The following is a 10,576-nucleotide window of genomic DNA, read 5'->3' as shown; positions in this document are numbered from 1 at the left end:
CAAAATCTTAGCATCGCATTTCATTAAGATTGTAACCCTTATCTACTGAGTTGTTAATTGTTTCTATTTGCTAATAATATATTTAAGTGATAAAAAAAAGACAGAACAATATCATTGTAACCTTGAATCAAATTCACCAACCTGTGTGTTGGAGCAATATTGTCTGAATCCCACCAACGTAGTCCAATTGCAAAGAAATATAAATAATAATAGTTTGGAGAAAAAGTAATTACGTTTTATTTGCTCTATTTTAATCTTATATGGAAGTGTTAGCATGGTCCTATTTAAGCCAAGTATGCCCTGTTCTATTCGATAACTTGTTGGAAACGAGAATCCTACTTCATAATGCCCTTCTCGTAGAAGCCCTTGTCCCTATTAGCAAAAAAACTCAGACAAACAATTTTCACAGCCCTCTATTGAGGCTAAATTTGTATCCCCAAGCACGTTGGCCATAGACTGGAACAACTGATAGTCACTTGGTGCCAGGTTGGACTGTAGGTGGATGTACAAGAACATCCCATCAGACCTAACAGAGCTTCTGGTGCGTCATCAAAGATGTGTGCGGCCTGGTGTTGTCTCCTATTCACCGATGCTGGCCGCTTCTGTTCGATCGCCAGCTTAAAACGATCGATCTATTCACAGATGGGAAAGATTAGGGACAGTTGTAACACTTTTTTATCAATTAATCGGAGCTGGTTTGACTCAGATATGCCAAAGTTTAATACAAATAGAGTAGGATATCTAGTTGGAGTATTTTTAGGTTTGGGGGGCTTGTCCCAAGAAATTGAGCGAACTTTTTAAAAATTTAATGTTTCCATGTTATCATTACATTTTTTTGGGTAGCCTATGTTATGTAAGAAAAAATCTTAACAGCCCGTAGGCGTCCGTAGGATTACACATATATATATATTTTTTTTCTTTTTGAAAAAAAAATCCAAAAATTAACCAAATTTCAAAAATTAAATTTTATGGAAAAAATTTCAAAAATCCATAGCTATTCACAGAAAATTATTTTTTCGGAAATGTGGGGGGAGCTACAGCCCCTCCAGCCCATTCCCTACGGACGCCCATGAATAGCTCCGGAAACTTTATACTTTAATTTAATGAATTAGTCTATCTAAAAACTTCTCTCTATTTTTTTTTCTTTGATTTTCAGGAATTTTAATTCGAGGGATTTTTTCCATTAATAATTTTTAAAGCATTTATTGCCTCAAACATAGAATCTATAATATAACTTAAGTTAAACTTATACCGTTTGGTAGCCCATAGTATGGCTAATATTTAAAAAATATATATATAATATTTGAAAATGAAGAGTTATGAGCCGAAAGCTAAAAGATACCCATTTGACCCCAAACCTCCAACATATGTTTTAAATTTTTTTAATCATTTGAAAGATTCTACCAGTCAGTAGTTTTTCTGCAACTTATATTTGAATGCGAATCGTGAAATTGGGGAACTGTCCCCATAGGCAGAGAGGATTGCAACAGTTTAAAAAAATCAAGTTTGAATTATAAATTAAGAAAATTATAAGACTATTATTTGAGGAATAAATAACTATATTATAGACCTTTTCATAATGTTGAATTATTAAATTTCAATGTATTAGTAGTATAAATCGGATAAATTCAATCTCAAAAACCCCTTCAGAGTCCTGCTCTGGCTAAAAAATATGTTTGATGTGAAGTTTAATTATATAAAATAATAGATAAGAATAAACTATAGGAGAAAAAATGCAACTGACCCCCCCTCCCCTTTTCACCAAGATTTACAATATCCCTACTTTCTACTCAAAAAGTTTATTTTTATAAACTTTTTAAACAGATAGAAAAATAACACAAGGGAACAATTAGAGTCAAAATTTCTACCAATGAAATGAAGCCAAGAATATAACTTATCTATAAGCGCAATATCCAAAACTGATCTACGTTTTTTCTGGGGTTATCAAGTTTCAAAAATAATTGAGATTATAGTAATTCGAGACCACTATCGTTTAAGAAACATTTGTTATTATTAAGACAATCACCAAATTGAAGTACGATGGATGAAACTGTTGAAAATGTTATTATTGTTTCTTATTTAGGGTGAAAAATGATGAAAAACGAGACTCTTATTTAGACATCTATAACTTATCCATCATTCATAGTGATAAGGAATATCATAGCTTATATTATTATTGTAGAAAAATATTCCGTTTGATTAAAAAAAAAAAAATCTATTTAAAAAATATGCATAGCCAAGGATTTTGTATTTTTTGAGTGATCCTATTTATATATATAAATACTATAGTAAATATTCAAGATTATCGTTTTTTCAAAAGACTCCAAAAACTAAGCCCCCCGAAAAAAAAAAAATAAATAAATATATATATATATAATCCTGCGGACGCCCCTGAGATTGTTTTTATCATTACATGGTTCAATACTTTTACAAAGTGATTGATGGACAAATAAACAATACCTCGAAGAGCCATGAATAGTTTGTTGAATGTATATTGTAGTAAAATATTAACTAACGCTACATAAAAAAAAAATATATATAGAAGGAATATAAAAAACTTATGAACAATACAACCTGGATTTTTACAAAATCCAAAATGAACATATTAAAAGTCTACATAAAATAATTTAGTAATAATTAATTATAAGCAATAACAGCCTCTGACATAGAATTTTCCCAGCTAAGCAAATAAGCCAACGTTGACGACACAACAAATTTTGATTTTCTTTTCCAAATCACATCTTTTCAGTTTCTTCTTCTACCTTCTCTTATCAACGGCTTGCACTTGCCTGAAAACAAAACATAAAAAGCCTTATAAGCGATTACTAGTAATACATATATATATATATATAAGTAACTAAGTGGACAAGGACTAAAGTCGAATCACCTAAATTTGTGTCTGTTTGTTATAATAAATATAAGAAAAAGAACGGTTTGTGAGTGTGTATAAATAGAGTGTTGTGAGTTAATGATTTTAGAATCCCAATTTTACATTATAATTAATAATAATAACAACAGTCAAGTGCAGAGTATTGATATGAAGCTATGGTTCAAAAACGGACTAAATCTGTACATTGATTAATACATATATCCATCTATGTACATTTTCGATGCTTTTGAATTAGAGAGCGAGCCCCTTGCAACAAATACATGATAATATGTCTTAAACAAATTTTGACCCTTGCATTGGGATGTCTTGTCCCCCATTCCTCTCTTTGAGCCTTTACTGACCTCAAGAAGCATGAAAAGGATCTAGATATTGCTTTGGGAAATTTCTGCTTTTGTGGCCTACGAAAGAGTGCAACATTTTATATATGCGGTCCGTCAATAAAAAAAAAAATCTTGAACAGAAATCAAGAAAAGAGGAAAATCCCAAATTATTTTTTATTTCATAGGCATATTTGAGTCAATCTGAGTTCTTGACTTTAAATTACTGGTAGTAGCCCTGATATTCAATTAATTTTAGCTATAGTTTAGGCCCTTTATTTGATTTAAGAGACTTATCTTGGCTTCGATATGACTTCATTCAACCATAAAATCAGTCAATGTCTCATTCGTTTATTGTGACGATCAATTTGTGCAATTTGAAGCACACCCAAAAGGTTAATAATCACATTTTGTTGATAAAAATTGACAATAATTCTTCGAAGGATACAAATGTAATCCATTCTCAATTTTGCGAAGAATCATTCTAGTTTACTTTTGTGTTGGAGGGGCCACATATTTACTGTCAATATACTGCGAGAGTTAAATATTTAGGTATGCATAAAAAAATTAAAAAAATCAAGTTTATAACTTTAATTTTTTTTTGGTGCTCTTTATAAAAATAACTTATATAAAAAACTATGACTTTGAACATTGGGATCAAAAATGAGGAATGTATTAGACTTTACAAGAAAGGGTCCATTTCTTGTCACTTTGTTTTTGTAGTTGGAAGGGACATTGTGTCTTATTGTGTTTTAAAATAACACACTAAATGATATGGTTGTTGTCAAAAAATAACTTTAGAAAAAAACACAGTAAAGACCACGAAAGCAAAACTTTTTTTTTTATTATAAAGGGAATTTCCATGTTGCTCGAGATAAAATATATTCGGGGCACAGCATCTCAATCCAAGGGGTAAACAAAGTAGAAATTTTATCGACTGGTGTTATTTGTGATACTATTATAGTGTTAATAGAATGACAGAAAGATTAAATTAATCAAAATCAAATACTCACTCATTGGATTTTGCAAATGCAAATGGGGGAAAAATAAATAAATGATTGAATAAATATAAATATAGTATTCCTTAATTATTATCAACAATTCTCTTTCAACAATTTCCTTGATATTAAGTAAAATAAAAATGAATGTTTTTGATTGACTTTGAATTTATATTAAACGGGAAAATAATTATGTAATTTCTTTTGTTAAACAATGTCTACTACAGTAGATGTAGAAGGAGACTCATCTTTGGACGATGAGGATAATAACCTTTGTTGATCATCCGTGTCAGATCTATTCTTGATTTTAAAGCATTGAATGTCAAAATATTCACACAATTGTCTTACGACACAAACTCCATAGTGGATATGCGCTACAGTTAGCAATATGGTAAGGAGGTAGAGGAGAGGGATATGTTCTTTCTGAGGTAGCAAGGATACTAAAATCAGGGATACGAATGTGGGGATAATGAGGGCATTGATAAGCTCCACGCGAGTGTTACTCATTTGGGCCACAATCAGTCGGCAAGCAATATTAGAGTAAAGAACGCCAGTCATATAGTAAAAGCATCGGGGATCCTCATTCAATGCCGTTGGAAAGAATGTGATCCAAGAAACGCAAACGATGAAAGCAGTAAAGAAAGAGACTAGAGGGCGAATGGCTTCTTTGAACGGTCGGTTCTTTCCAGTACCATCTCTATAGGACAGGTAAATGTTATAAATAGCTGCAGGCACTGTAACACCCACACTTCCAATATAAAGGATGATCTCTAGAACACGTCCCGGCGAAAAGGGCATCCAAGAAGAGGAGTAGAAGGCCGGAGTTACAAAAAAAGTCAAAAGGTACAAAAGACTTCCAGAAACCATGGACACGTCATAGCCCCAAGGAAGATACATGATCCCCGTGTTGTACTTTTCGAAATGTGAGATTTGAAAGTTCAAAAACACTGCCCATAATGCAAAATACATGCGAGCCGTTGAGATACTCGAGATGGGATCATTTCCAAATAACGCGTATAAAGAAGTGGTGATGAAAGTCGTGGACCAAGAGTCTAAACCATGATCAAAGAGTTCTCCAAGAGGTCCTGATGTTCCTGTCCGCCGTGCTTGCTTTCCATCGATTCCGTCAAGTGTGTGAGAGAGGAAGAGGAGGATGGAGGCGGCAAGCCAGGCCCAACGAGCGATGTCCAAGGGATTCGCAAAGTCATAGTCGTAATAGGACAGAACCAGATAATGCGCCACGCAACAAATGAAGCCACTCAGTGTGAGTAAATTCGGTGCTATCTGTAAAATAAAGTGGACAATCAAATCCTGAATGAGTCCAATCCCATCTCCAAAGACTCACCCATTTCGGACATAATTTATCCACAACCCAGTTCCAAAATGGATGCATCACATAATTGCTGAGAGGACTCGTGTCTACCGAATTATACTTGTAGGATTGGAAGCCCTTGAGGGCCTCCTCATTTAAGTATTCCACTTCCAAGTATCCTTTACTTCGCTTCATATCGATGAATGATTCAATGAATGAATTATCCTTTTCTCCCCGTCAACTGTTGAACTGAGAAACAAAAAAAAAAAAGAAAAAAACTCAGGAGTATTTTTTTTCGAAAATAATTAAATACTTTTTCTTTCTTTTTTGACAAGAGTCTTGTGAATAGACCCTTAAAAAATGGCACTCCACTCCTAGCTCTCTAAGTCATTGAACAATATTGGATATATCCAATTAGCAACACCATCAGTAGTAATTAATATTGAATATTTATTCAATACTCTAGCTAAAGGACTTTAAACTTTATCTAATATATATATATATACATAATATATAAATATGTCATCCACAAACAATTTCCCATTTACACAAGTCTCATTTAAAACAACTTATTTGTTTATAATGTTCCATATGCAAAGTTGTTGATCTAGTTTTGTCTTTTTTATTTGTTCCTTCGTTCACTATTTTAAAGCATAAGTCCATAAGTCAATGATGGAACGCTGACATGATTATCAAGAACCCACTCTTTTTTTTGAGAGGGAGTTGACGGGAGTGCAAATATTTAGTTTTCTCATATTAATTTCTTAGCCATCTCAAAATATTATCATTTTTTTAATTAGAAACTTTAATAATTAAACAATTATCATTTCAATGATATATAATATTTATTATATATTTTTAATTTAGCCCAATTTTTAATAGGAAACACATAATCTATGAACACTACTACACAATATGTATCCTATTCAAATGAGCAAGAACAAATCAATTTTGTATCCAACTAACATGGTTCTTAAAAATAGTCAATCAGTAATGACCATCTACTCAGTACTTTCTTTCAATCAAATTGGATCAAAATTCTTCGATATCAAAAACTAAAATATTTGTAATTGAAGCGAATAGATCCAACTTTATCCAAGTATAAAGGAGAAAGTGTTCAAAAAATTCTTCAACTACTAATTTTTATCCCCAATAGTTTGATTGAATTGTGAATTACTCAATTTTATCCTCACTGTTAAAGTGTATATTGTACATAACATATTATGTTTTTTGTTATATAAAGTTGGATTAAATTAAAATTACATATTCTATGTCATTGAAATGATAATTGTTTAATGGGTAAGCTTTCTAAAAAAATTAATTTAATTATTTTTTGAAATGACTGTTTCAATTTACTACGTTTACTTTATAAATATGATAAAATTATTTTGCACTTCCGTCACAATAAGTGCACACTAAAATAAATCAACGTCAATCGTTCCATATTAATTTCAGTGTTCTTGGATAAATATTAGACGTGGGCTGATATATTAGCAGGCAAAATATCCAATATCTACATGATAGAAAATTAATTATTATTTTTAAAAATTTTGTAGCCAGAAAATGCTTAATAAACAGTCAGATCAATGAATGAATGCATGACTTATATACTTTTTAAAAAGACTCAAACACATGTTTTGCCTCCTTCCTGGTCATTATTAGTCATCAAATTAAGTAAACAATCCAAGATCAAATTTATTTATGAGCAAGGTTTATCAAGTTTGTCTTCCATAAAAATTGCTCTTTTTTTATACTGTAATTTTGTTAACATTACTAAAAGGGGATCAAATGGATGAGTCCGTGCTATATAACTCAAATAAATGGGTCTCATGAGTACAGCATAAACAAAAAATTAAATATTGTATCCTTAGGCATGGAATTCTATAGACCTTTTCTAGAATTAAATTCCTTAGTATTATTAACAGTCCGAAGGATCGATAGCTAACATTGTAACATGATATCAGAGCTGTTCACAGGATTATATTATTATTATTAATTATTTTTTTTTTTTTTTTTTGGGGGAGGGGCTTGGCTTTTGATTTTTTTATCAAAAATCCATAGCTATTCTTAAAAAATTTATTTTTAGGAAAAAAATTTATCAAAAATGATAATCGAAAAATTAAATTAAATTAAAAAACAAAAATTCGTTAATTGGGGGGAGGGCTACAGCCCCTCCAGCCCACGGCTAGCGGACGCCTCTAGATATTGATGTTAAATGCTGAAGTTACATAACTATGAGGCGTAACAAGCAATAATATTTGGGTAATCCTCAATAACTAATGATGGATAATATTTCCTCTGATATCATCAGTGAATTGAATCACACATCCCTTTTTACCTCACTTGCATTATTATGTATATAATAGGACTATATAATATTATTCATATCAACAATTTAAGTGATTGTATTCACTTGGTATAAATATATTTCGTAATACTGGGTTATATTAGAACATGACGTAAACACATGTAAACCCGAGCAGATTTAACAATGTTATGAAGTTGCACTATAAATCAATCGCTATTTTCATTCCGTTTCCGTCTTTTATTCAATCTCTGTATTTTCTCTTCCAAACTAGGACATTTGAGCATTTCCAAAAAGGGTGTATATATCCTTTGCTTTGAATGAGGAAGTAACGCACTTGCTTGCTCTATAACTCGTTCATCAAAATGACTTTCTAATTCATCAAGACATGCTTTAATCATTTGCGCCTTAATGGCATGCTCTGCCCATAACTCTTGAAAGCCTTTGATGCAAGTTCGAAGAGACTCGAGATTATAGTCCCATGTGAGACCCTCATAAGAACAATCAAATAGATTAAGAGGGATTTCCGAGGCAAGGCCATACTGGGGGCGACAAGGATTCTTTTCTATGTCGAGTAATTCATCAATGAGCTCCGGCTCTTCTCGACCTTGTCCAATATGGAATAGCACAGTCACTATACAGCGTATCTGATGCCATAGGAAAGCATTGCCCTCTACTTTTAACACACACAAATCATAGGGAGAAGACTCTTTTTCTTTTGAAGGCTCCAAAACGGAGGTAGATACATTCACCATTCTCCGAATGTAAGTAAGAACCCCATTGCTCACATCCATTTTGCAAAAGTTCCTAAAATCGTGAGAACCAACTAATTTAGCGCCTGCTTCATTCATTTTGCTTAAACTTTTGATGGAGCCCAAAGGGAAAAAATATTTGTAAGTCCTTTTTTTGCAATCAAAGCGAGCCGATAATTCTCTATTCTGAGCGGGTGTCCAAGCAATGAGCTGAATATCAGGAGGTAAATTGCTATTTATGATTTTAATGTAATCAATTTCGTGAGGCATATCTGGACGCGAATCCGCTTTACAATCCGGGTAATCGAAAACACCTATCCCTTCCTTTAAGTTTGTGCGTACATCTATAGATATGACTTGTCGGAAGGCGGACACACCCTTATCGGTACGGCCACAGCGGTGGTAATTGGAAGTCTCTCTGCTTTGGATCAAACATGTCGTTAGCAATGCCTAGAAAATAATACAATAAACATCATTATCAATAAAGCATTATTACACTAATAAATGAACCTTAAATAAGTGAGCCTCAATCGTCATACAAGAGTCTTCTTGAGTCGTAAATCCATGATAATTCCATCCGAAATAAGTTATTTGAAATAAGACTTTTCGTTTTTTATACAGGGAATGATCAAACTCCCGCCCTTTCTTTTTATGACGTATTATTTTTTTATCCCGAGAATCTCCCTTTTTAGCAATCACATTCCTCAACTGAAGGACATGTTTCTCCAACCGACGGATTTCCTGGATCAACTCCTCACGTGAGTGCTGCGAAAGATCCATTCTTTTATTGTATATGTTGTGTACAAGTTGGGATTTTGTACAAGTTGTAACATGTATAAGGAAAATGTACAAGTTACAACCAAAAAATGAGAGGAAATATTTTAAATCAAGGATTTACGAATTTGGGATGAGGAGAATACAATAATTGAATATTTCATGGATTATACATGTCATTTTTGACTATTTTAATACAAACAACTAAAATATAAGTAGGTATGTTAAAGGATTCCAAAAAATTTAGATCTGAACAACTTTATACGATGCAACTTTTTATCCTAAATTCAGTGATACCAATATTTCCATTATTTATTCGATGGAAACGGAGTAATTTGATGTTTTCTGCAAATATTTAGTTTACTTCTTCTTAGCTACAATTTCTGATATATACCGCAAATATGGTTCATCCCAGCTCCATGTAATTTCTTCAAATGATAGATGAACCCTTTAAAAATAATACAAAACAGAAAAGGAGAGTTTAATACCTATTAGTAATTTCAATCTTGAAATTACTTTAAAAAAAAATCAAACTCTTTCCATCTTCTCCTACTGAGACTATGTGAGGGGCTTGTAATCCTATTAACATACCTAAATATAAGTATTCTGTTGCACATTATAAATTTCAACCTCCCAGAGTTATATGACTCATAAATACATAATAACCATGTCATTTGAATAGATCCAAATTAAATGATACTATCAATGTATAGTAAATATAATGGCTCATGTTATAATTAAATAATACATTAATGAAGAAAAAATTGAAACTTGTACAAGTTGTAACTTGCACAGTCCGCGTAACTTGTACACAACATTTATATTATAAATTATATTCAATATTGACAGATGAGGGATTCTTCGATGATGTCACACACATGCAATGTTTTGATTCATGTGATGCCGCTTCCTTGACTGTTTCGTGACTCATACAATAGGGAAGACCAGAGCAGTTTGTATTTTTTTCCACTCGTCAAAATGAATGATGTATAAAATACTTTTTTGTACTTGAAATGGAGTTCAAAGATGGCAGAGACACTAACCTACAAATAACATATCGAAAGCCAAATTGTCATAAATCAAATATTAATTTCATTACTTATAGCATGTCATCCTAAAAGTCAAATTTGTAATGTTAATACTTAAAACAGAGAAATTCAGATTGTTGAAATGAATGTGTATTAATTCTACTTTATTTGAATCAAGTTCCTAAATAAGTTAAATAACA

General features: G+C 32.0%; 2 protein-coding genes across 4 annotated transcripts; both read right to left on the bottom strand.

Moving 5' to 3' along the window:
- Positions 1-2,476: 2,476 nt before the first annotated feature.
- On the bottom strand, positions 2,477-6,185 carry LOC121121410 (ethanolaminephosphotransferase 1). Of its 3 annotated transcripts, none has more exons than XR_011781026.1 (4): positions 5,831-6,172; positions 5,551-5,766; positions 4,221-5,489; positions 2,477-2,789 (listed from the first exon to the last, which is right to left on the bottom strand). XR_011781026.1 is itself a non-coding variant. In XM_040716327.2 (4 exons), the coding sequence occupies exons 2-4, from the start codon at positions 5,710-5,712 to the stop codon at positions 2,759-2,761; spliced, it is 1,206 nt and encodes a 401-aa protein (XP_040572261.1). In that variant the 5' UTR covers positions 5,713-5,766; positions 5,831-6,185; the 3' UTR covers positions 2,477-2,758. The 3 variants fall into 3 exon arrangements, 1 of the variants encoding a protein (XP_040572261.1); XM_040716327.2 differs by having other exon boundaries at positions 4,477-5,489; positions 5,831-6,185; XR_011781027.1 differs by lacking the exon at positions 5,831-6,172 and having other exon boundaries at positions 5,551-5,812.
- A 1,732-nt stretch (positions 6,186-7,917) lies between these two features.
- On the bottom strand, positions 7,918-10,222 carry LOC121121682 (tRNA pseudouridine(38/39) synthase). The gene is made up of 2 exons (XM_040716650.2): positions 9,085-10,222; positions 7,918-9,024 (listed from the first exon to the last, which is right to left on the bottom strand). The coding sequence occupies exons 1-2, from the start codon at positions 9,352-9,354 to the stop codon at positions 8,032-8,034; spliced, it is 1,263 nt and encodes a 420-aa protein (XP_040572584.1). The 5' UTR covers positions 9,355-10,222; the 3' UTR covers positions 7,918-8,031.
- Positions 10,223-10,576: the final 354 nt, after the last annotated feature.

Source organism: Lepeophtheirus salmonis, chromosome 7, assembly GCF_016086655.4.
Source record: "Lepeophtheirus salmonis chromosome 7, UVic_Lsal_1.4, whole genome shotgun sequence".
NCBI classification, from domain to species: Eukaryota; Metazoa; Arthropoda; class Copepoda; order Siphonostomatoida; family Caligidae; genus Lepeophtheirus; species Lepeophtheirus salmonis.
The sequence above is the reverse complement of the archived record's forward strand: the minus strand, read 5'-3'. Positions and strand labels throughout refer to the sequence as shown.